General features: G+C 57.1%; 1 protein-coding gene across 5 annotated transcripts in view; it reads left to right on the forward strand.

The window, feature by feature from the left end:
* The window catches only part of RASA3 (RAS p21 protein activator 3), an 89,041-nt gene that overhangs the window by 39,135 nt on the left and 23,728 nt on the right, over positions 1–26,178 (forward strand). For all 5 annotated transcript variants that reach the window (XR_014256250.1, XR_014256251.1, XM_082435223.1 and 2 more), the window contains exons 3-5: positions 7,784–7,887; positions 16,515–16,609; positions 22,852–22,928. Coding sequence is in view for 3 of the 5 variants with exons in the window: in XM_082435223.1 (XP_082291349.1) it covers positions 7,784–7,887; positions 16,515–16,609; positions 22,852–22,928 (276 nt within the window). In the remaining 2 variants the exon portion in view is untranslated. The remainder of the gene's footprint in view (positions 1–7,783; positions 7,888–16,514; positions 16,610–22,851; positions 22,929–26,178) is intronic.

Genomic DNA, 26,178 nt, shown 5'->3' on the forward strand with positions numbered 1-26,178 from the left:
TGCACAAAGAACACAGAAATAAAGCATCATGTGCACTTTCCAAGAGAAACAACAGACAGCAGAATCAGACCTGCAATGTTTGCAGAATGTCAGCTAACAAAGTTTAGTGAACTTAAAAGTAATGAGACAAGATTGAAAACATGAGCAGGATAAGGAATGATGAAGAATGCCTGCACCAATTTGAAAAAGAATCAAATAGAATTTCTAAAAATGCAGAGCACAAGAATTTAGATGAAAAACTCAGTGAATGAATTAAATAGTTGATTAGACATAGCTGAAGGGAAAATTGGTAAACTGGAAGGTACATTTGAAATATACCCCAGAGGGACTTCCCTGGTGGCCCAGTGGTTAAGACTTTGCCTTCCAATGCAGGAGGTGCAGGTTCGATCCCTGGTCAGGGAGTTAAGATCCCACATGCCTCATGGCCATAAAACCAAAACATAAAACAGAAGCAATACTGTAACAAATTCAATAAAGATTTTTAAAATGGTCCACATCAAAAAAATCTTAAAAAAAAAAAAAAGAAATCTACCCCAGAGACACAAAGGAATGGAAAGTGTGAGAGAGGTTTAGAGACACAGAAGGTAGAGGGATGTCTGAACACGTCCTGTGGGAATTCCTAAGGCCAGAGACCACGGGTGGAGGTCACGGGAGGTGGTGTCTGAATGCAGCTCAGTTCTTGAGGGGCCGAATCTGGGGGGCAGAGCCCAGCGGCACAAGACCCAGACCCAGATGGCAGCTGCGAGGGTGGAGGGAAGGGGGCATGCCTGGGTGACAAGGAGGGCATTGCGCCCTGGACAGGCCACCGGCACCGGCAGCCGTCGGGGTTCAGTGTTGCCCGCACGGAGCAGCTGCACGCCTTGCTGTGTTGTGGCCCTAACTCCCAGATCGTCCTCCAGGCTCACCATCGCCTGTGAGGGTTGATCATTTGTTTGGCAAAGTTGCTGTAGGAAACAGAGAGCCTACGTCTGATCTCTGGACCTGAGAGAGCCGGCAGGACCCGGTGCCCCGTCTGGGGCTCGTAGTCAGAGGGGCCTCGGTGGCCGCAGAGGGTCAGTGCCACCCAGCGTGGTCTGTCCTCCCTCAGGCTGGAGTGCAGATGGAGCATGAGGGCGAGAGGGCGGACACACGCCCCCTTCCCTCCTTTCTCCGGGCAAAGGGGTCCGGGCATCGGGCTGCGGCCTGGCTCTGTGGGTGTCCCCACGCCCTGGGTCTGCAGAACGCTGCTCACCTATGAGCAGGTGTCACCATCCCTGCCTTCCTTTCCTGCATGTCTGGCGTGGGACAGGGGGCACTGAGAGGGGACTGCTGTTGCAGATTTACTGGGGGAACCCCCTGGGTCGGACACCTCGGGGAGAAGGAGCCTTTTCCGGCCCGTCCCTCCTCCAGGACGGTGATTCGGGGAAAGTTCTGTCCTCCCGAGAACAGTATCTTCCTGATGGTGCAAGTGGACGGTGTTCACATTTAGCTTTTCACAGCTATAATGTTTAATCATTTAAATGGCAAGTCATCATTTCTTACCGTTTATTTACACGGAAAGGCTCTATGAAACTGTGTTGTCAGGGTCCAGGTGGGTCAGCCGCCCGCCTGGGGCCACAGTGCATCTGCGGAGGGCATCCTGGGGTCCCCGGGAGGGCAAAGCAGAGCTGAGGCTGCCTGTGGAGACAACCACCGTCCTAACCAGTACAAGGAGCACGTTCGTGCTACAGTTAAACATAAGAGCTCTTAGGAGCTGGGTTGGTCCAGTCGTTTGCAGGCGTATTCCGTGCAGTGCCCGTTTTGCATTTCCTTTTGTCCATGTAAGTGATTATTTTGAGGATGACATTGCCCGCCTCTCCCCACGACAGGTAGGAAGGGGCTCCTACTCTGACCCTCACTTTCCCCCAGGGCAGCTCTGTTGAGGCTGTGCTGAGCCTCCTGCCTGGACCCCCCCCCCCATATCCAGCCCAGAAGCCCCTCCCTCCCGCCTCTGTGGGCCTCTGGACCGGACGGCCCTGACCCCGCGACCGAGCCTCCTTGCCTCTCGCAGAGTTTGGTTGTGTCTGTCAAGCGATAAAGGCAAGTTACAAAGTTGAGTTCACAGTAAGATTACTTTTTGTTTAAAAAACTGGCATAGCTCTAAAAATGGTCTGGTATGTGACGACTTAAACGCCACTGTGGTTATTTTTTCTGGGTAGTGCGATTATGGGCAGTATTTTTGTTCTTTTGTTGGTAGGTTTTTTTTTTTTTTACATAAAATTAGAAGTTAGTAAAATAACCGCTTTCTAGAGCACAGTGAGGAAGGAGCTAGCTCATTACCACGCTTATCGATTTGGGTGACATTACAGAATCTCTAATCCCATCACTCTCGCCAAGATTTTTCCCGAATGAAAGGTTGTTCCCCCGCGGGTGGGCGCGAACTTCCGGTTTGGAATCAGAAGGAGCATGTGGGTCGTGACTTGAGAGGGTCTCTCTGTTCCTTCCGAGAGATGCAAATTGCTCAGAAAATAGAGCTTTGTGTGGTGGCGTCCGCGGTCTTCGGGTCTTGTCTCCGGGAGGGAGAAGTTGTTTGGGGTTAGGGCGTGACAGCATAAGAGGGGCTCTGTGGTTTGGGAAGAAAGACGTCATTTTCTCAGATGTTCTTGATGAAAACCAAGTTGTTGACTAGAAAACACCAACTTTGAGATTATGAGACTGTACAAATAGCATCATCTCCCCTTATGTTTCTTTTCTCTCTAATTTCTCAAGTTAAAGCTTAAAAAATAAGTCTTTTTGACATAAATGCAGGTCTCAGGCCCAGACGTTCCACACCACCCTTTGCCCCAACAGTCCTGGGGAGCTCCAGGCGGGGACCCTTCCCCCCAGTCCTGGGGAACTCCAGGCGGGGACTCTTCCCCCTGGTCCTGGGGAGCTCCAGGGGGGGACCCTTTTCCCCCGGTCCTGGGGAGCTCCAGGGGGGGACCCTTTCCTCCGGTCCCGGGGAGCTCCAGGCGGGGACCCTTCCCCCCGGTCCCGGGGAGCTCCAGGCGGGGACCCTTCCCCCCGGTCCTGGGGAGCTCCAGGCGGGGACCCTTCCCCCCGGTCCTGGGGAGCTGTCTGGTCCAGGGTGGGCCTTCAGTTCAGAGCATCCCCCAGACATTGGGCTCCAGTCCTCACTGAGCCCCTGAATCTCAGGATGTGGGGCTTCTCACAGGGCTTCCCAGATGCCCAGCTGACCGCCGTGCCCAGGCCCAGGTAAGGCTGGGACCCTGCAGGGAGAGACCACCCTGCAGGGAGAGACCCTGGGCCTGCCCTGTCCACCCTCCCTGAGTAGACAGTCAGTCCCCGTGGAGCTGTGGGCCGGGCAGTTGGGGTGTCGGGATGCTGTGGTTAATGGGTTCCTCTGGGGTCCCCAGAAGCTCCCCAGGCTGCCGCCCCCCTCACGCCCCCAGGCTTCTCCCTGACACCCTCCTTCCCTTGGGGCCTTTCTGAAGCTTCTGGAGTCCGGGGGTTTCAGTTACCTTAAGAAGCGTGGCCGGGCCTTAAAAGGACAGTCCGGGTGTGAGTTGTTGGTGAGGACACGTGATTTCTCTGGGGGGGGGAGGGGAGGGGCCGCACGTGGGAGTCCCGTGTGGGGTGCACCCCATGTGAGCAGATGGGGAAGCTGAGTCTGGAAGAAGTGAGGAACCCGCCAAGGCCACGTGGCCGTCCACCCTGGGCTGCTCAGGCCAGGGCAACGGGCTGCAGGTCACCCATGAGGGCCGGGCTCTGGCACAGACATCTGGCTGGGGTCCTGTGCTTCTGGAAGAGCGTGTTGCTGGCCCTGTAGGCGGGCGCCCTGGGTGCCCTTGTGCCCTGTGATGCAGCCTTGTCCTGCGGGCCAAGGCTGGCCCAGGTGGGGCCCAGGCGGGATGCTTCTTCCCCAGCATTTGGAGGAAAACTGTGATCTGACCTCCAGGCCTCCTTGCCCGGGAGGGTCAGCTGCCTCCCTCCGGCCCCCGGTCACATCTGCATGAAGCTGGGGGGCAGGCCCTCGTTCCTCCATCCGCCCTTCGCGTGGAGGGAGCGGCTTTCTCTCCTGGGAGCCGCCCCTCCCTGTGTTCAGGCCGTGCCCCACGACTTAGGGGGAGGCTTCAGCACCAGAGGCTGAGCATCCGGCCTCCCAGTGAGATGCAGAGCTTCTTGGAAGCCTCAGAGACAAGCTCTCAGGTGCCGAGGGCCGCGCTGCTTTAAAATCGCCATTCAGAGGAAGTGAGGGAGAAACCAGACAGGGTTTCTCCTGCTTCTGGGAGCCTTGGGCGGTTCGCGCCTGGGGTGCGGGCCCTCCCAGTGCTGGGGTCCCGCGAGCACCAGGCTGCACGAGTCCCCTCCCTTCCCGACTCTTCTGTGGACGCCTGAATACAGCATTCGGTTTCATGAATTTTAATCCAGGTTTTAGTGAGTGGTTTAACCACCTGCACGTTTATTAGCCGAGCGCAGAGCTGTTCAGAGCCGGCCGGCACCCTTTTCGGAGAATGGGCCCCGCCTGCCTGGCTTCCAGCTCTCTCTGGGCCTCGGCGTGGGCCCCGGGTCCCCGCTTCTGGGCGCCTGGGCTCCGCCAGGGCTGCCCTGTGGCGCATCCGGGGCTTGCGGGGAGGCTTCCCTCTGTCCCCGTGGCTCCCGCGCTCCCCTCCCCCAGATGCCGGGAAACGGATGCTGGCGTTTGCAGCATAGGACACAGCACACAGCATGAAACGGGGAGAACCTCGCGTCTGGCCCCGGCGGGGGCAGGGCAGCACCAGCCGGGCTCTGGGGGGGCCGGGGAAGGACTCTGCGGTCCTGCGGGGGGTGTCCTGCCGGGACCTCTCGGCTGCACATCTGGGCTCGCGGAGCGGGAGGCCAACAGCTTCCCCTGTCGGAGGCTTTTTCTCTTTTCCCAATTCTGTGAAACTGAATTTAAACTTCTCCCTGTAATTAGCGAGGAAAGCGCTCTGGCCGGCCTCAGAGGCCACGTCTTAATCCCCTTGTCAGATAGTGGTAGTTAAGGCCGTCCAGTCCTTTGCGCAGCATTTTCCCTTTATCTGGACACGCCCGCAACCGTGCAGGGCATGAATCCTGCCTCTGCTGCTGCTGACCTGTGCGCAGAGATGCCCAGGCAAAGGCGCCAGCCGGGGGCGCTCGGGCTGTGCAGCCCCTCTGAGTCCCCCAGAAAGGAGAGTCTGTGTTGCAGGCACGTGGGGGGATCTCACCCCACTTCCCACCATCCACAGCTTCCTTTTCTTTTGGAAATATGCTTCCAACTCTGCCCCTGTGAAGAGACACTGCAGGCTTTCCCGTCGACCAAGAAGGGGGTGGCCTGGCCGCGTGCGGGCACCAGGGGGCCCTGCTGATGCCAGCCCCGACCTGAGAGATGCCACGACTGGGCTGAGGAGGCCTTTGTGCAGGGACCCCCTGGGCTTCTGGTGGGGACAGCCGGGCCGCCTGCCTGTCCCTGTTTGTGGACGACAAACATATTCCTTGTACGTTGGGCGTCAGATACTTGTCTTTTACTTTGCAACATAAATTTAAAAGTTCTCAGTGGATTAGTATCCTGAACTTGAAAAGAATGTGAAAAGATGGTCATTTGACAGAAAATGAGCCAAAGACATTTCAACACAAAACGAAACAAAAGTGCTCACACACACGCTTGACAGACATTCAGCCTCACCAATAATTTAAACTTTTCCTATGAAAGCAGTAGTTTTGGTCACCAGCTTAGCAGAGTTTGTAAACATTGATGGAGACCTTCCTGGAGGGTCCGTGGTCCCAGAGCCCAGGATGGAGGATGCCCTCCCACCAAGCAAGCCACCTCGGGGACTGTCCTGAGGACACCAGGGCTAGGGACGCTCCCGGTGGTGGACGTGGGGGAGGACTTGCTGTCCGCGTGTTGGAAGGTGTGAGTCCTGCGGCTGTGGTCACTCACACCTCAGGTGCTGTTTGGCCTGTACTTACTTGGGAAGTGGTCCATGGCCCCATGTTAAAGGAAGAAGCTGACTGTATATCAGGTTGAATAATGTAACCCCACTATTATTTAAAAACATGTGTCTTTATTTTTCTTCTATATCCATATATCTTTAGAGAAAAAATAACTTAAGCATGATATACCCTAGAATGTTAATTCTGTTATTCAGTTGCTGACATCTTTATGTATTTTTAAAATTTTTGGTTTTTGAAAAATAGCTTCACTGAGATATAATTCACATACCATATAATTTACCATTTAAAATGTACAGTTCTATGGTTTTTATTATATTCAGAGTTGTGTGGCCATCACCACAATCAATTTTAGAACCTTTTCATCTCCCTAAAGAGAAACCCGTTCCCTTTACCTGCTCCCCAGCCCCTGGCAACCAGGGATCCACTTTGTCTCCACAGACGAGCCTGTTCTGGTCATTTCACGTAGAGGGAACGGCACCCTGTGTGGCCTCTTGTGTTGGCTTCTCTCGTTGAGCATCAGCGTGAGAGCTGAAGGCGCCAGTGGGTCAGGGGCCCCGTTCGGTGTGTCCGTCCTCTGTTGATGGGCGCTTGGGTTGTTTCTGCTGTAACCTTGCACGTACCAGTTTTTGTGTGGATGTGTTTTCATTGCTCCAGGACATACCCCTGGGGGTGGGCTGTTGGGCTATAATGGTTACTCCGGGTTTACCGTTTTGGAAAAGTGATGGCCCCATTTTACACTCCTACAAGCAGTTCAATTTCTCCACATCCTCACCGGGGGGGGGGAGTGCCATCTGGGTGCAGGACCGCCTGTCCCGGGGCTCCTGTGCCTCCAGGGGCCGGGGGTGAGATTTGTGTCCCCCACGTGTAACCGGCTGGCGTCACGGCTCTGTGTCAGGAGGTGGCAGGTGTGGGACTGGAGGTGCTACCCTGTGACCCACCCCTAAAGAGGGCCCTCTGAGTGGGGCCTGGGCAGTGTGTTTTCTAGAAACCTCTCCAGGTGATCCTGATTTGCAGCTGAGAGTGGGGACAGTCCCCCGAGATAAAGCCGGGATGGGGACCAGGCCGTGGGCAGGGGCACTGGAGTCAGGACTCGCGTGTGTGGCCGTCTCGGGGGCAGCCCTGGAAACACCTGTCATACTCATGCGCCTTCTAGCAAGGCCTCGGCAGCAGCTCTGACTCCTGTGGGACGTGCCTTCGGGGCTCTGGCCCCCAGGACATGGCGGGGAGAGAGCAGCTGCCTTCTCTGCACGCCTGGACCTCAGGCCAGCGTGGTACCCCTTCCTGCTCTGGACCTGAGCTGGTCAGTAAAACAAGCACAGGTGGGCTCGTCCCCCTCCGAGCGGAGGCTCTGATGCAGCTCCTGCGTACAGGTCCTTCCATGTCTGTCACCTGCCCTCGCCTCCCTCCCCCCCTCCCGCCTCCCTCGGCCCGGCCGGGACCACCAGCTCCCAATTTCGTGTCCCCCACGTGAGGTCACAGGTGCACGCCTGAGGCAGGCGCTTGGAAGCCGGCCCCCACCCCAGGACTGATCCTCCCCCCAGGACGGATCCCCCCAGGACTGACCCCCCAGGACTGATCCCCCCCAGGACTGATCCCCCCCCAGGACTGATCTTCCCCCCAGGACGGATTCCCCACAGGACTGATCCTCCCCCAGGACTGACGCCACAGGACTGACCCCCCCCCCCCCGCAGGACTGATCCCCGCCCCAGGATGGATCCCCCCAGGACTGACCCCCCAGGACTGACCCCCCAGGACTGATTCCCCACAGGACTGATCCTCGCCCCAGGACTGACCCCCCAGGACTGATTGCTCCCAGGACAGGGGACGCGGCCTCGTAGAATCTAACGGTGCCCCTTCTGTCTGTGTCCAGCCCCTTCTACGGAGAGGACTTCTACTGCGAGATTCCGCGGAGTTTCCGTCACCTGTCCTTTTACATTTTCGATAGAGACGTTTTCCGGAGGGATTCCATCATAGGTAGGTACCGACCAACCAGGTGTTTTCTTCATTTTCTCCGCCTCTTCTGAACGGGGCTTATTCTGGCAGAATTGGGGCATCTCCCGGGCACCCCGTCTGAGCCGGTGAGCCATGCCAGCATCTCGCCTGCCCTTGCTGGCCGTCCCGGAGCTGCCCTGTCACTGTGTTCTGGGGTGACACCCCACGAGCTCACGCGGGGACACGGGGACACGCGGCAAAGGCAAACCATCCTTCAAGGCGAGAGTGGCGTCCCCCCAAACGACTCCCGAAGGCTTCTCCAACCATCCCACCACCCCAGGCCTTCCCCATCCCTGAACCCAGCACCCGTGTATGGGGGACTGGGATGGTATCGGGGTGTTCAGAGGTATTGGGGTGCCCTCAAGGTATTGGGGGTGCACTCAAAAGCATTAGGGGCTCTCAGAGGCACTGGGATACTGTCAGAGGTACTGGGGGTCTCAGAAGTATTGAGAGTCCCAGAGGCACCAGCGTCCTGGAGAGAGTGAGGCCCACCTTGGATGTGGAGCAGCCCAGAGCTGCCCGTTTGGTGGGTGCACCTCTGTCCCAGGAAAACCCTATCCGTTCCCCGTGGCACCAGAATTAGACCCGAGCTGCCCAGTGTGGGCTCAGTTGTGGCCATGGGACCCCAGCTGATTGTCGCTGGCCTGGCTGTTCCTGGCAGGAGGCGTCTCGGTGCTTCGCTACTGGACAGAGCAGTTGAATCTGGCGGGCCCCTGACACTGCAGTCTCCCGCCCGCTCCTGGGGCGTCTGACCAGCTCCACTCACTGCCCATACATGACTGGTCAGGGGTGCTTGCGCCCAGGCCTGCAGCCCTCAAAAAAAAGTCTGAAGGCAGCTGTGGAGCTGAGGTCCTTTGAAGAAGCATCCGGCAGCGTTGCCAGCACGTGGATCAGAGCTTCCCACGCTCGTCAAAATGCAGATGCTGGTTACTGGGTCTGGGGCAGGGCCCAGAGTCTGCATTTCCAGCAAATAGCATTCTTGCAAACTGCTGTGTTTTACGTAGACATCACCAGAGTTTGTTCAGGAAGTACACGGCCTAGATGACACAGCAACTCAGATCATTCACACTTGACTTCATTTAAGATGGAGCTGTGATAGGACCACTCAGCAGAGCTTTAACTCTGAAGCGAGAAGGATTTTCACGTTTGCGGGGCCACTTCTGTGCTGCTCGTCCTGCAGGCCTGCTCCCTTTGCCCTCAGGATGGCGCCCGTACCCTTAGCTTGGCATCAAGCTCTGGTGATTCCTCCTCCAGCCCAGACATAGGCTCTGGCCCTCCCGGCCCCTCTCCCGGTGCCTCGCAGCCTGACGCCCACCTCAGGCCCTTCTCCGACGCCCACGTGGCTGCCGCTGTCGGCCCGAGACCCTGGTCAGCTGGAGGCTGCGCCTCGGTGTGTGTTATTCTCACCGTCGCCTGTGGCAGCATTTCTTTTGTGTCCACTGGACCGTACCTCCTGTGGCCTGGGGCTCTCGGAGCAGGGCCCGGGGGTGTCTCTGTCTAGCGCCTGCTGGGTGCACCAAGGTTTGTTCAAGGAGGAAAGGAGAGGAGCAGAGCGGTGGGTTGGAAGTTTACATGTTCCTGGATGGAGCTCACCTGGGGGACAGGTGAGACCCACAGGGAGATGCAGCGCTGGCAGGGTCGTTGCCTCAGGTTATACCAGAATGAAGAGGAATGTGACTGATCCTTGGAGGCACATGGGAGCTTTTTAGAGTGGTAATCCTAAGGAAAAAGGAATTTTAAAATATCTTTGCACATTTTAATCACAGAACCTGATCTGTGATTAAAATGTGCAAAGATATTTTAAAATACAGTTGGTTTGTGGGTTATTTCCCCTTATAAAAATCAAATAAGATGTTTATCAATCATTCTGTTTAAGGCACCCACTATTTTTAAAGAGAACCAGCAAAATCATGGTTTAGCAATTCCTGGTGGCTTTAAAATTGGGACGTGTCAGGGTGCAACCAGATTTAGATGTTTTCAACATTGTTCTCACAGCCGTAAAAATAAGAGGCTGTCTGGATCTCCAGGGATAATTTGAAGTTATGACTAGCAATTATGTTGTTACCAGGATGAGAAACCAAGTTCTAGGGTATAAATTTGTGTCACGGAAACGAGCATAGATAGTGTCACCGGCTTCTCACGTCTGCCATGTGATCTGATGGCACCGCATCAGGTTCTCCTGGTGCAGCAGCACGTGGGCCCCCCCGCGGGCCGAGTCCAGGGGTGGGGTGTCCCAGGGAGGGTGTGGAGATGCAGTGCGGTGTGGTCGAGGCAGTGCTGGGTCAGGGCCACCGGCTCCACTTCCGGGGCGGGGCGTGGGCTGGTGGGGCTCTGGGGGCCCGGAGCCAGCCCTCCCCCTCTGCCCCACTCCAGCTGTGGCCCTGCTCATCCCACCATCTCTCCGCTTTGTCCCTCCAGCCCCGCTGGCAGGGGCTTCCTGCAGTTTCTCTATTAAAGGGTGGGGGGGTGTGAAGTGAGACCTTGATCCTTTTGTTTATAGGCCAGGGTTATCCAGGTATAATTTGCACACTGTGCCCACTGCAGGGAAGTGCCACCGTTTACCCGCTCGTCATTCGACGGAGGTGGGGTTGTGTCCTGCTTTTAGTGGTTGTGAACAAAGCGGCCATACACATTCTTGCCTAGGTCTCTGTGTTGGCAGATATTTTTATTTCTCTTAGAAAATACCTAAGAGTGAGATTGCTGGGGCGTACTGTAGGTTTTAAAGGACAGCAGAATTTGCCATCCCCAATAGGCCACTGTGGCATAGCGATTTGTTTGAGCTGAAGGCAGTTGGGAAGAAGCAGACACAAGGAAATCTCTCTACCCTAAAAACAGAACATAAATTCGTCCAAATCCGAGACGACCCTAGACCCTTGTCAGCCCAGAGGCTACGCCAAGGAACCCACACAACGAGCCTTCCGGACCACTGGCTCCCACATACATTTACCTTCCTAGAAACTCAGAGTCCTTTCCTTGGTCTTGTCACTTCTCTGAAAATTGGTGGTGGTTGTTTTAGGTTAAGATGCTACGAGTTCCAGCCACCTCCTTGAGATACTCATCACCAAGTTTCCCCCATGTATATCTGAGATATGTTAATAAACTTCTGTTTGTTTTTCTCTTCTTAATCTTTTTTTTGTTACAGAGCCCCAGAGAACCTAAAAGAGTAGAAGGAAAAAGATTTTTCCTCCCCTGCAGTGTATGTTTACCTTTATTAGAAACTGACAAACTGCTTTCCTGAGTGCACCATTTTGAATTCTCTCCGGCACTTGTATCATCAACTTTTATTTTTGATTCATTTTTGCCCTTCTAATATGTGTGTAGTATCTTACTGTAGCTTTTACTGCTTTTTCATGATGAAGAATGATGTTGGGCATCTTTTCATGTGTTTATTTACCATCTGTATCTCTTCTTTGGTAAATCATTCAAATCTTTTGCCCTTTTAATTGGATTTTCTTATTGAGTTTTTAAAGTTTTTAAAATATATTCTGGATACAAGTCCTTTATCAGATGTATGTTTTGCAAATATTTTCTTCTAGCTTGTGGCTTGTCTTTTCATTTTCTTATGAGTGTCTTTTGCAGAGCAGAAGTTTTTAATTTTGATGAAGTCCAATTCATGAAACATTTTTTTCTTTTATGGTTTGTATTTTTGATGTCATGTCTAAGAAATCTTTGCCTACCACAGGGTTGTGAAGATTTTCTTCTAGAAAGCTTTTGGTTTTAGCGCTCATGTTGCGATCTATTTCAAGTGAATTTTACATATGACAGGCTTCGTTTTTCTCCTTACAGGTGTCCAGTTGAATTACCGTAGCACCTTTTGAAAGTCACTGACTTTATATGCATGGGTCTATTTATTATGGTCTATTTATGGTCTATTTATGGCTTCTGTGTTCTGTTCCACCGACCTGTATTCCTTTCCTCACACCAACACCAAACTGTCTTAATTCCTGTATCTTCACAGCAAGTCTTAAATCAGTCATGTGAGCTCACCAACTTTATTCTTTTCCAAACTTGTTTTGCTATTCTAGGTCCTTTGCATTGTCATTTACATTTTCAGTCATCTTCTCAATTTCCAAAATGACTGAGATTACACTGATCTATAGATTAATTTGGGGAGAATTAGCATCTTAACAAAACTGAGTCTTCAGACCCTCCAGCATGGCATGTCTCTCCACGTACTTGGGTCTTTAATTTCTCTCATCAGGGTTTTGTGATGTGTTTTCAGCACACACACACATATGTGTGTGTGTGTGTGTGTGTGTGTGTGTATACATATAATTTATCCCTATATTTTATGATTTTGATAGAGTAGACAAAGATTTCTGGGATAGTACACCAAAAGCTCAAGCCATAAAAGCATCATTTTGTGGATGTGCTGTTGGTATCTTTTCAATTTCAGTTTCCATTGTCATTGCTTACATGTACAAATACAATTGATTTTATGTATTGACCTTTATTCTAAACACACCTACTCTGCCAGCTTTTCTTGTAGTTTTTCCTATAGATTCTGTGAATAAAGACTTATTTCTTCCCTTCAAGTCTACAGGCCCTTGTTTCTCTCTCTTGCCTCTGTGCACTTGCTGGACACCAGGGTGAACAGGAGCGATGAGAATGACATCTCTGCCCCCTGCCAGGCCCGGGGGGACGGGGGGCATCCGGCTGTCCCTCGTTAGTCACCACCCTGCAGGTGTCACCCCTGGCTGCCCACCTTCCCGCACCCTCTGACCTACCGTACCTGGTTCCCCACGTCACATGCTGCCTCTTGAACTACTTGATGTGCTTCTCTCTTCTGAACAGACCCTGGCAGGTACAGCACCCACCCATTACCAGAGGAAGTAACACACGGGGCTTTTAGTGGTGGAAAGGCTGCCACACCACCTCTGTCCTCGTCAGAGGGTGAGGCCCAGGGGGCATAGTGACCTGATGTCACTCAGATCGATTGGGACAGCTGTGAATTATGACACATCAGGCACGTTTCAGTGGGCGTCGTGGGCTGCAGGTCAGGTGCTCCCCAGGACAGCCCGTGGGAGCAGTACCTACCGCTCACGTGTAAAGAGTGCACGTTCATGTGTTCTTGATGTGGTCAGTCTCTAGAAGGACAGACCGGCAGCTGGTGACAGAGGTGACCCTGAGGTGGGACCCGTGTAGCAGGGGAGGGAGAAAGTTATTCTTGGCTGTATTTTACATCCTTTCTAATGTTTCAGACTTTATGTTCTGGTATTACCCATTTAAAATTAAGTACTTCCAAAAATAAAGAATAATAATGATGTGTAAGTTGTAGGGGTCATATGAGCATTAAATATGTGTCTCCTCCCTGTTCCAATCAAAGCTCATAAAAACATTGCAGTTACTTAAAATTTCAGACTTCAAATGTGACCCTCCTATCCAGCTGAACTAATTGTGGAGTCTGCAAATTTCTTTATCCCTTTTTAGTGGAATATTATTGCCCAATTTAGTTCCAAGAAATGTTTGTTTCTTGTGGCTTTATTCCTGCAAGACTCAAAATTATATTCCCATCGGGGAAAGGGGTGGAGTTTTGCAGGAGCCAAGCAGAGAGAAAGCCAGGGGCTCTGCCTGGTGACAGGTGGTTAGAGGTGGTGGGACCCACGTCAGGACCTCGGCGGGATGCCCCCAAGACCAGGAGTGGTGGGAGGGGAGGGGCCTGGGATGGGCCGGGGTTAGGGTGGGGTTAGTCCTTGGGACTTGACGCTGGCTGGAGAGAGGCCTGTGCGGCCTGTAGCTCCAGTTCTCTGAATCCCTGTGGGACACCCTCTTTCTGCAGCCTGTGTGCTCTGTGTTTTCTGCCCTCTGCCCCTGCCCTCCGCCTATGGACTCTGCATGCCGTGGCCTCCCTGCCCTGTGAGGCCTGCGGCTGGGCAGGACTTGGCTGCAGATGGTTCTGCGTGGCCAGAGCTGAGCCAGCGAGGTCGATGTGGGCAGTGGTGTTGACCCTCGGAGCCAGCTGTGCTGCGTCCACCTCGCAAGTGGACAGAGGGCTGGCCTTTCCCAAGGCTGTGTGACGGTGGGAGGTGAGTGGAGGGCCGAGGTGAGCGTGCAGAGGTGCTGCGGGCACAGTGGGCAGGGAGACGGGGCTGCGGCAGGTGACGGTGGGGGGTAAACAGACCCGACCCCGCCGCGCTCAGCCCACGGCACTCGGGCCGGCGTGTCCCTGCTTCGTTTCCAGCTTCCCGTCTGTGCCCGGTGGGTGCGCCTGTCGGGTCTGGAGACCAGGCGTGAAGACTGCAGGGCGAGACCCTTCTCTCACCCACCTGGGTTCCCTGGCTGGACCCCTACAAAACTAGGCAGAAGATGGGCTAACAAGAGAGAAGCAAGCATTTTCTAACGCCTTTCAAGCGCACGTCTCTGGAGGAACCTCGGCGTCGAGTAGCTGGGAGCTGGCGACACGTGGGCCCGCGGTGCATCTTAGCAAAGGGACGGCACGTCCAGAGGAGGCACGAGCCAGAGGAGAGAGGTGCAGCTGCTGGGGCACCGAGCGGTGGAAGGGACCGTGGAGGCCGCCGGGCGGGGTGTGCGCACAGGCCTTGGGCCGACGCCCCCTCCTCACGGCCGAGCCGCCCTCGCCTCTCCTCGCCTCTCGCTCGCCTCTCGCTCACCTCTCGCTCTGAGACGCGCTGCGTGTACGTTGGGCAATGTCCTGAGCTCCCCCAGGAGCCAACTGCAGAGCGTCCTTTCCCTGAAACCTACCGGCCAGCAGGTGGCTGGGCCCCAGCGAGGCCTCGTGTGAGCCTCTGGGCGCAGCACGGAGACGGCCCTGCGGGCCCCGGGGTAGGCCGAAGGGGAGGTGACGTCGCAGGAGGGCCGCGTGGGACGGGGGCGTTTGGGGAGAAGAAGCGGTAGGAGAAGCACGGAGGGCAGAGCCGCAGCGACGAGGCCCAAAGCCCGTGGGCGGACGTCTGCCACGTCTGTGACCAGCGCGCCCCGCCTCGCCCTGGGGTTGCTGCAGGGCGACGTGCGGGGAGAGTGCGAGGGGCTGGCGGGCAGCGTGTGTGGGCAACCACAGTACCAGCTGGGCGTCAGGCCCCGCCGTGAGGCCGCCGGGTGCTTCTGCACCGAAGCACAAGTCTGTGAAGAAACAGGAAACGGAGAGCAGTCCCTTCGCGGAGAGGACTCTGCGTCCTGGGTGAGGGCAGGGTGGGCCGGCCAGCTCGGGGCTCCGCAGGGTGGCCACAGCGGCCTGGAGAGCGTCCCAAGTAGCAGATGACGTGGGGGGAAACGGCGCCAGGGGCCCAAAGCGTCTCCTTTGGTAACTGGACCGCGCTCCCGAGTTAGGCGGTGTGTCCTGGGCTGTACACCAGGAACAACTGAACTTAGATGGTGTTTACTTTCACGTTGTCCTTTATCGTTCCTGTTTCCGTATGTGATTTACAGTGTACGTGTGTGTGACTGTGTGTGTGTGCGTGTGTATTGCATGCATATACGTGTGTACGCAGGGATGCTCACGTGGGCCAGCATCCGACTCCCCTACCCTGGTGGGCAGCGTGGTCCCTGTGCTCGAGGCCACGGGATGTGGGGACAGGAGGACAGCCCAGTGCCCGGTGCCCTCTGTCCCCCCAAGCTGTGGGGTGTGTGCTTGCTAGCTGCCACGTATGTCTTTGGACTAAATAAGGTGAATGAACAATGCATGACGGTGGTAGATGGATATTTAAATACTATAAATCTATGTCAAGTAATGTACATCACACACGTATATTTACGTGTGTATTTTCGTTGAAATTCTAGCTCCTAAGTACCAAGCCTATGTCAGGAATGTAAAACTATTGAGAGCAGACGTCCTTAAACTTTGGGACCCACAGAAGTTCCCTGGGGACCTTGTGAAAACGAAGATTCCAGGGCCCCACCCCAGAGATTGTTTTCTCACGCAGGGTGGGGCCGGGGAACTTGCATTTAGGAAACTCTCCAGCTGTTTTGATGCAGGTGGCCTGTGATTACACTGTGAGAGACACTGATTCATAGACCCAGGCGGGCGAGAACCCAGCTCACTCCACGGGCCCGATAGGAACACGTGTGCACACGTGCTGCATAAGCTAAATGTGCACACACACGTGCACGCATGTGCACACTCTGTGTGAGCCGACTGTGCACGCTGCCTGTGAGCTAGACGTGCACACACGTGAATTCTAAGCTACAGCTCGTACGGGCACACACGCATGTCCAGGGACTCTGCAGCAGAGCCCTCCCAGCAGACGCCACCTGCTTCCCTCTGCAGCTCGGGCTTCGGGGCTGGGGGGGCCGTGACGTGGCTGCCTTGGGTGCCTGCTCCCTCCCCATCCCCCACGCCGCCCTCCAGCCCTGAGCCGTGCACCTGGCGGAGCCGCTCTCTGACCTGTAGGATCTGCGCCAGGTGCCCCCATGTCCCGCAGCCTGGGTGACGGAGAGCACGCCCAGGCTGTGGACACCGTGGAAGTGACCTCGAGGCACCTCCGAGATGCAGCGTGGCATCTGTTGCCCTTACTGTGTCGTCTCTTTCCCGATGATCTGCTCTGGATTTCCCGTTTGGAGTGACTGGCAGTGGTAGTGGAGACTGCTCCCAGCCCCGCTGGGTGGGTGGGTTGGCGCCCTCGTGACTGGTCTCCTCTGCGTTGATCTTCCAGGGAAGGTGGCCATCCGGAAGGAAGACTTGCAGAAGTACCACAACCGGGACACGTGGTTCCAGCTGCAGCACGTGGACGCTGACTCCGAGGTGCAGGTGAGGCCTCGCGGGGCCCGCGGGACGTGGGGGCCTTGGCGGAGGAGGCCCGATGGCGGTTAGAGACATAGACGCTGGACTCCGGTCTGCAGAGGGAGCGAGGCTTAGCAAGCTGTCCCCTGCATATGTCCTCCTGGGCTCGTGCATTTGGTTTGTTCCGTTGGTTACTGTCGGTCTTACTCATGCAGCTTAAAAAATGTAACATGCGAAAGAATGCGACACATAATTGAAGGTAAAGAGAGAATAGGTGAGAAAACGTAAGGCTGTGGGCTTTGCCCACTGGAGGTGCCCGCGTGTGTTCCGGGCTCCCTGCCCTCAGCAGGGCGGGGCTGGAGCTGAAGGGAGTGCCCGGAGTGATGAAGTCTCCGTGGCCTGAGCGTCCCTGGGGCTCGCCCAGCGCCCTGGCAATGTGTTAACTGGGAGTGACCCCTTGACCAGTGCAAGGTGCCCCCACCCCGGGACAGGGGGTTTCTCCCCCAGTTGGGCCGCTCCCCATGCCCAGGGTCCAGGAGACACCCGCCGGGGGGGCCGCCTGCATCTTCTCTTCTCTGGTGACCCCGGCCTGAGTTTCCGGTCAAGCCCGTCCCCGAGCCCGGGCCACGCCTGGAATGCCAGGGCCAGCGCCGAGCCGGGCCTGCCCTGAGCTCAGCAGGGTCAAACAGCAGGTGTCGCGGACAGAATCCCCAAGTGGGCACCTCGCGAGGCCTTCCCCGGGCTCCCGGCCCAGCGTCAGCGCGCCTCCCCGTGGGCCTGGGGCCATGGCCGAGCTCGGAACTGCACACCAGCGGCTCAGGGTGTCCACCGCCGAGGCCCCTGGTGGCCGCCGGGGCCGATGCTCAAACTTCGACAAAGCGGCAGCCAGAGGGACGCCTTGAGAAGCCTAGCCCAAGGGGCACCATAAGCGTGCTTCACGCTCAGTTAATTCCGACTGAGGGGCCCACACGTGCTGTGGAAATTAGGGGACCTGTGACTGCTCAGAACTAGTCACGGAGCCCCAAGGCCAGAAGGACAGCAGCCGCTGCTGCTCAGGTGACCAAGAAATCGCCTCCTTAGGAAGAAGTTTCCGGACCCCTGTGCAGTGTATGCTTTACACCTGGGCCCCGCCTGCCTCCGTCACCGTCGTTCTTGAGAGATTCCGCCTGTGGCCGCAATGACCCCGCTGTTTAGTCCCCAGATTTAAGTTCTGTTTTTTTGGCAAGTGTAGCTTTTCCTTTTTCTTGCCTTTTCAAAAAAAAAACCAACTTTTAATTTTGAAATGGTTACAGAGTCACGGGAGGCCACAGGAAATACTGCACAGGGAGTAATGGTTAGCAAGCTGTGTGTTCTCCTGTTAACACTCAAAGACTGAAAATAGGAAGCAGGGCCATGTCCCTTCCGGGTCCCTCACAGTGACATCTGCATAACTGGTACAGGGTCCCCGACCCCATTCAGGTCTCACCAGCCCCGCATGTGCCTGCATGTCCCCGTGGGTGCGTCTCACGCGTGTGGCTGTGTAACCACCACTGTCCAGATCCAGAGCCGCTGGGTCACCGCAGCCTTGGAAACATGACGCGTGTGTCCACCTGCAGCCTGAGGACGTCCGGGCCATTCCCTGCTGGTCCCCGTGACATGGGTCCCGACCCACTGGTGATTCCACGGAAGCGGGACTGTGGGTGGTGGCGGCCACTGAGTTCCAGGCACCGAGCAAGTGCTCTCCGGAGGGGACCTGCCAGGTGCCACGGGCAGCAGCCTTTAAAGGGGCAGTTACGCACCTTCCCTGCAGCCACGAAGGTCAGGGGACACATATGGTTTCTCCAACTATCTGCTCACGATTCACAAAGGCAGCAGAAAGGGAGTGTCACAAAGCCAGGGCCCACGAGAGACCAGCAAGTCACGGAACTGGGGGAAGAAGAGGAGTGAAAGAACGTCTGGCTTCCCTCTGGAACTGATGTTTGTAAAGGTCTCTGGTCAATCACTTTATTAAAAAGAACCCGTCGCTTCTGCTCCTTCCCTGTCCCTGGCTGGGCACCTTCTGGATGAGGCAGTCGGCAGGGACGGCCCTACCCGTGGTCCCCGCTGGGCAGCAGTGGCCAGAATGCGTGCTCACGTCCGCGAGGGCCCCTCCCGATCCTCCAAGGCCGCCGGCAGCCGCAAGCTCTGCATTGAGTGGCTTCTGTGAAACTTGTTCTTGGAGCGCATGTTCCGAAAAGGCAGAGGCAGGTGGGCTGCCCCAGCAGAGCCGCAGCCCCCCAGCCCGTGGCCTCTTCTTGCACCTTTAGTGACAGAGCAGTAACTGGCCTCATAGTGGGCGCCCTGGGAACGTCCTCTGTGTGTCTGCCGTCCTGTCTGAGGATTTCCCCAACAATCAGCGCCTGCAGCCATACACCTGCAAGGACCCGAGAGTCTTTCTCAGGCTCGGGAGTGTCAGAAGGAGAGGAGGGGGTGGCCCTCGCCTCCCCTCGAGGACGCGGCTGCTTCTCTTGGTCGCCCTCATGTCCCTGCCCCTTCCCGATGCTCTCGGCTCCGGTGGGGCTGCAGGTCCAGCACTGAGTCGCTGGCGCCCAGGTTTGCTCTGCGCTGACCTCCGCCCGGCCTCACAGGCCCCGTGGAGAATGAGGACGGGGCAGCGATGGCTCATGTGCTGCTGGGCCCCTGCCTGCGGCCACGGGCACTGCAGACCAGAGACTGATGCCTTCCTGAGAAAATTGCACAGGAGCCACCAGTGCTTTTCTCTCTTAATTCATAAACTTTATTTTTCGAGCAGTTTTATCTTTGCAGAAAAGTTGAGGGGAGTGTATGAAGAACCCCATGTACTCCTCCCCCGACCACTGCTAGCGTCCTGGGTACATTTGCTATGGCTGACGCCTTATATTCCCTGAAGCCCCCGGCTTACAGTGAGGTTCACCTTGGGCTCTGGGCCCCCATGGCTGACAGGTGGGTGACATCTCAGATCCCCTGTCGGAACCACTGCTGGTTTTCTGCAGCCAGGAGTGACGGCCCTGCTTTCATTTCTGTTTTTTCTTAGCAGGGCTAGAACTTTACCAATTTTATTGATCTTTTCAAAAAAACAGCTTTGGTTTGTTTATTTTCTGTATTGATTTCCAGGTTTCATTTTCATTGATTTCTGCTCTAATTTTTATTATTTCTTTTCTTCTGCTCACTTTGGATTTAATTTGCTCTTCTTTTTCTAGTTTCCTAAGGTTAGAAACTTACATTATTGATTTTTGCCTTTCGTCTTTTCCAATATATGCATTCACTGCTTTAAATTTCCCTCTAAGCATTGCTTTTGCTGCATCTCACAGATTTTGATATTTTATTTCATTTTCACTTATGAAAAGAAATGAATTAAAAGTATTTTTCAGTTTCTCCTGAAACTTCTTCTTTGGCCTGCTTGTTATTTGGAAGTGTGTTCTTTAACCTCCACATATTTTGGGATTTTCTAGCTATCTTTCTGTCACTGAGTTCTAGTTTAATTTCCACTGTGGTCTGAGAGCAGCTGTGATGTGATTTTTATTTTCCTAGACTTGCTGACGTGTTTAAGACCGGGTTGGTCTATCCCAGTGGATATTCCGTGAGGGTGGGTGATGCAGTTCAGTCCCAGCTGTTTTTTTAAACAACTTCTTATCATTATTCTCCTTAAATGAGACTGGGAAAGACCATGAAATCAGCATTTTCAATGCTCTGTCCTAAGGTTTCTCTTCTCATACACCAACGTAAATGCGAGGACTCCGGCCAAGTCTCAGTACGTCCTGCCTGGGCTAATTGTTAACGAGCACGATTCAGCTGGACCCCCCCTCCGGGGTTCCGGCCCCTATGGGAGGCATGGCCACCTCTGCCCTCAGCCTGGCAGGTGGGCCTGTGACCGCCTCCCTGGGGAGAGGGCTCCTCCTGGGGTCAAAACAAGCAGAGGGGGCAGTTTTGTGTGTAGCTGTGCATCCACGGAAGGTCGCGTGCCCTGCAGAGGCCGAGCCTGGGAAACCACACTTCCTGCCTGCCCTGTGCAGGGTGTGGCCCGCGGCACCCCGGGCGTTGGTGTTTGCGGTGGGATTGTTTGTGCAGTGAGCATGGGTGTGAGCTTCTGAGCTGCAGATCCTGGGCTGTTCTGCAGGGGTTTCTCTCCGAGATGTGTGTGTGTGTGTTTTATTTACCTCATATCAGCCTCCCCCAAACCCCCCGAAATGTAACAGCACGAATCAGCTGGCAACATCTGCCCCCTCCTGGAGGACGCGCTGCCCCAGGAGAGGAGCGCGAGCGGCCACAGTCCGCGTCCGTCCTCCACTGGGGAGCACGAGCCCAGACGGCCGGCGGCGCCTCAGCCCAGCGCCCGGCACCCGAGGCTGGGGCAGCTTCTCGGAAGCCGGTCGAGCAACACTGGGGATGCGTCGGTCTGAGGGGCCGTGGTCCACCGTCTGCCTCAGAGCGGGCGCCCGTGCACCTGGGGTGCGACGAAGGACACCAGGCTGACCGGGCCGCCAGTGACAGCTGAGCTTCCTGCTGGGCTGGTTTCCAGGCCGTCAGTCTATGCGTTCTTGTTTCATTGTAAGGACGGCAGTGCCCGCTCCGGGGACAGTGCTGAGGGTGGGGTGGCTCAGGATGCACCGCTGGCCTTTGGGGACTTTGTTTTTTCCACCCGCACAGGGAGGCCGCCCACCCCCCCGCCACTCCCGCCCCAGTTACCGGCCCCAAGGATTCGCTCTGGGACCAGCCTGCCGCGCGCGAGGGTCGCGGTGCACGGTGGACCCTGTGTCCGCGCCTGGCGGGTGAAGGGCGCTCGGGCAGACGCCCCAAGCCGCTGTGGGAAGAGCCGCTGCTCTAGGCGAGTGCGCCCCCGCGAGGGGCGGGCCCCGTCAGAGCCTCCGCAGATACAGATGTGACTCCGGGTCGGGATGCTGGTGTCGCCCGGGCCGCGCGGCTGTGATGCCTGCGGGCTGGTCCTACCTCGCGGGACTTGTCGCGGGTTGCCTGCCCGCAGGTGAGGGCAAGGCCGGGAAGGCCGGCACCCAGCCCTGCCCGCGGCTGGGGGGCCTGGACGCGTCTGCGGCCGTGAGCGCCGCCCGCGGCCTGGGCTCCCCACGGGGAGGCATCCGTGTCGTCGGGAGCCCGTGTCAGTGTCGTAGGTGAGGTGTCTGGTGCGTGAGGCCGGCCTCCCCCCATGCTGCTGCGGCCCGGGGCAGCTGCTCGCTTCCAAGCTCGCGATCCCGGAGCTGGATTGCTCTGAGTGGGAGAGGCTATCGTGGGGAGCTCGTGTCACCTACCAGTGCGGGGCCCGAGGGGTGTGTAGGAGACAAGGGGCCGGGGTGACGGAGGCATCGCCCTTGACCCTTCTCACGGCCACAGCCTGGCTCCTTGTTTGTCTTCTCTTGTCTGGGGGGCGGGGCTCCAGCTGGATGCCCCCGCGTGGGGTCGGGGTACCGCGCTGCAGTGGCGACTGTCGGGGCAGTGACGGGAGCATGCGGGGCTGAGCGCCCCACATCGACCCCCCAGCTGGCGAGCCATCCCCACCGCGTCCTGGGTTCTCCTGAGACGTGGCGGCCCTCACAGGCTCTCCCCAGGCCGCAGGGTCCAGGGGTTTCAGTCGGAAAGGACCTTGGAGACAATGGATCCAGTTCACCTCCGTGTCTAAGGAAAGTCAGTTTAATTTAAACTAACGCTCGCTCACGGAAACACGAGCATCACGCATCCCCCTGTTGGACTTTTCGGGAGCTGGTCTCCCCCCTTCTCTTCGTGGCCCTGATGATGCCCTGGCCGTGTCCGCCCTGCCCACTCGCCGTCCTCAGCCGGCGCCCTTTGCACAGACAGACGGGTGGAAGCACAGCCTCGGCTGCTCCTTTACCCCAGCTGCTCTGCCGCTCCTCCCAGAGCACGCGTGAGCGTCCGCTTCCTTCCTAAAGAGCAGGGCTGAGGTCGCTGGCCTCCGACCCTGCCTGCCGCAGACGCAGAAGCACCGAGACGCCTGGGCAGAGCTGCCCACGCCTGCGCGGGGCCTGTGGCGCGTGAGTGAACACAGCCCAGAGCAGACCGTCAGGCCCATTTGGGACACTGCTCCCTCCAGCACCTTTTCCTTTTCTTTCTTCTGAAACAGTGCCTGCTGTCAGCGTCGTGCCCGATGGGCTGGAAGCTTCTTTAACTCTCTGGGATCTGAGCCGGGTGGCTGGACGCGCGTGGATGCCACGCAGGGTCATGTGTCACCAGTCTGTGATCGGAGCCCAAGAGCTCCCGCTGCTTGTGGCCCCCCTGTGACCCCCTGTCATTGTCACTTTCAGGGCAAGGTCCACCTGGAGCTGAGGCTGAGTGAGGTCATCACCGACTCGGGTGTCGTCTGCCACAAGCTGGCCACGCGGTAAGACACGGGACGGCGCCACGGCCTGTCTGCCCAGGACTAAGTCTAACCCCTGGGGAGCAGGGTGGCTCATGTTTTTTAAACAAATGACTCAGGATTCCCAGGCTTGGGCATTCCCCAGATGACTTTCTTAACATCCTTGCTCACCCTGGAGGTGACACATTTGGCTTTTGCAAATAACCAGTTACTCAGGGCGACGTTTAGGTAAAGAGGTTGGGGTCGTGGAAACGGTGAGATGGGGGCAGAGCTGGGGCCTGACCTCAGACCTCAACCCCGAAATCGGAGCTCCTTCTACCCTGTATGCTTGATGAGTGTGCACGTGTGTGTGCAGGTGTGAGTGTGAGAGTGCAGGTGTGTAGGTGTGAGTGTGCACATGTGTGTATGGGATCGGCTTAGACAAATGCCTGGGGTGTGAATGTACCTTTTCCAGTGAAATAGGCTCTGGTCGGATGTGCTGCAAGCAGCCGTGACCCCCAGGTTGTACAGCTGAGCCGTGACCCCCAGGTTATGCAGCTGGTGAAGTGACCCCCAGGTTATACAGCTGAGCCGTGACCCCCAGGTTATACAGCTGAGCCGTGACCCCCAGGTTGTACAGCTGAGCCGTGACCCCCAGGTTGTACAGCAGAGCCGTGACCCCCAGGTTGTACAGCTGAGCCGTGACCCCCAGGTTGTACAGCAGAGCCGTGACCCCCAGGTTGTACAGCTGAGCCGTGACCCCCAGGTTGTACAGCAGAGCCGTGACCCCCAGGTTGTACAGCTGAGCCGTGACCCCCAGGTTTTACAGCTGAGCCGTGACCCCCCAGGTTGTACAGCTGAGCCGTGACCCCCAGGTTTTACAGCTGAGCCGTGACCCCCAGGTTGTACAGCTGAACCGTGACCCCCAGGTTGTGCAGCTGGTGAAGTGACCCCCAGGTTGTACAGCTGAGCCGTGACCCCCAGGTTGTACAGCTGAGCCGTGACCCCCCAGGTTGTACAGCTGAGCTGTGACCCCCCAGGTTGTGCAGCTGGTGAAGTGACGTCTGAGGGAGGAGGGTGCGATGTGCCCATGACACCTGTTTTCCTGTTGTGCGTTTTGCATCCAGGTGTCAGCGTGTCAGTTTTTCTTTTTCTCCGGGACGTGTAACTGCAACTGGGGCCAGTCAGCGTGTTGGGACGTGTAACTGCAACTGGGGCCAGTCAGCGTGTTGGTTAGCGCCTTCCTCACGGTGCTCTGTAAGGAGTGGGAGTGACATTGACGGGCAGCTGCTGCCCTGTGTCTGGCAGCGCTTCTCCGAGACGCCAGCTGCGGGAGGGACTGCTCCCCCGTCTGAGCTGCTGCCGGGAAAACCGTTATCTCTGCGGAGCCAAAATGCACCGCCGTCCCAACCTTCCCGATCAACAGCTGAATGTGATAAAAATGCGTTTTCCTTGAGCTCTGGGCTTTGGCACAGGGAGGGGGCGAGTGAGCCCCTTTGCATGCTTCCAGCCCCAGAGGCAGCAGCCCCCCGACTGAGGGAGGGTCGCCCTTGTCCTGAGACCTCCTCCCACCCGCCCGCCCGACGGGTCGCCCTGTGTGTTCCTCCCATGAGTGACCCACCCGCTGTCCCTGTGGCTGCCAGGGCCCCGAGCCCCCGGGGGCTTCTCGGGGTGTCAGCCCCTTGCACAAGCTCTTGGCTGGCTCAGGGTTCTGTGCCTGTCCCTGGAAATGTGCCTGAAGATACTTGTTTAGTGACGAGTTAGTTCACAGAGGGAGGAAGGTGACCCAAGAGCAGGTTAGTAGCAGGGAGAGAAGTGCAGAAATTCCAGAAAGAAGAGTGCAAAGAGAAAGAGTTGCAAAGATTCACTCCAGTCCCTGGGGGCCAGACTGTCTAGCGGGACAGAGCAAAGTGGTGGAGAAATGGAGAGAGAAGGGGCCACACGCTCCAGGGAGCAGGAACGGAGGAGGCGGGCCCTCGCCCCGTGAGAAGAGTGCCCGTAAAGCGTCAGGACCACCAGGCTCCCGAGAGGGGCAGAAGCCGCCCCGGCCACCCGGCGTGCAGGAGTGAGCGAGGAAGCAGGGCACTCAGACCCGCGGCGTCCGAGTATGGGGTTAGGGCTCTGCTTCCAGCCAGGATGGGACAGGGGCACTCACCCCTCTCCCGCCACAAAGGACTAAGGAGCTGACGCCGTGTGAGCCAGCGTGCAGACGGAGGGCGATCGGCCCCCAAGTGGGGAAACAGACAAGGTCGCCGCAGGCCAGCTTTCGTCCTGGAGGTGCGTCGGCGACATGGCCAGCAAGGCGTCCCCAGCAGAGCCCAAGGCGGGTGAGGCGACAGATGGGAGCTGGGGCATCAAGGCCACGGTGGGCACGGTCTGCAGGGGAGGGGACTTCGTGGCACTCCCCAGACCTGCGAGAACGGGCAAGGTGGAGTCCCTCAGGGCCGGGCAGGCGAGGGGGCAAAGGGGCGACGGGGCCATAGAGCTGGGGGTCATTCGAGTTTCCACCAGCCCAGTGGAGAGCCTGCGCTCACTCCAACCCTCAGCACGGACTCCAGGGGCCACACCGGGCGGTGGGGCCACACTGTCCCCGAACAAGGCTGCTGGCACCTCCCGGACAGAGCCGCAGACGAGAATTGCTCTCCAAACAAGAGACCCCAACCACTGACAGCGCGGATGAGCCCAGAATCTGGGCACCAGCGACGTGAAGTTCACAGCGTCCAGCATCCAGCCAGAAGCAGGAGCAGGAGCTGTCCAGCGACAGCCCAGGGTGACAGCCCAGGGTGACAGGCGAAGGAGTGACGAGGGCGGCCCAAGAGCGGGAGTGACTGCGGTCCAGAACCCAAAGGAAGCCAGGCGCCGGGGCCGTTGGCAGAGTGAAGCCTGAGATGGGGTCTCCCAGCCCGAGAGGTGCATTGCAGGCAACGCCCAGCCTAGGGCTCTAAGCCCCTGGAGTGCCGGGCCCTCAGGTCCCCACCGATAACACAGACTTCGCCACAGTTCCTACCTGGCAGGCCCGGCCGGGCGGATCTCTCTCGAGCTCCTAGGAAGGGAGGGCAGGGGCTTCGCTCAGGGAAATCTCCACTGTGGACGAAGAATGTCAGCTGCCGTATCAGTAAACAAAGGGTGTTGCGGCCCCCAAGCCTGCAGCCACTGCAGCTGCCTCCACGGTGCCCCTGCGGGGACTCCGGATGGGAAAGCACAGGACGCCGGCCCCAGAGAGCTGAGGTGCACATCAAAGGAACAATTTCAGTGAGCCCAGACTCCTGTACCTTCCCACACATAGAGAAGCGCT

Source organism: Balaenoptera physalus (genome assembly GCF_965194825.1).
Source record: "Balaenoptera physalus genome assembly, chromosome: 18".
NCBI classification, from domain to species: domain Eukaryota; kingdom Metazoa; phylum Chordata; class Mammalia; order Artiodactyla; family Balaenopteridae; genus Balaenoptera; species Balaenoptera physalus.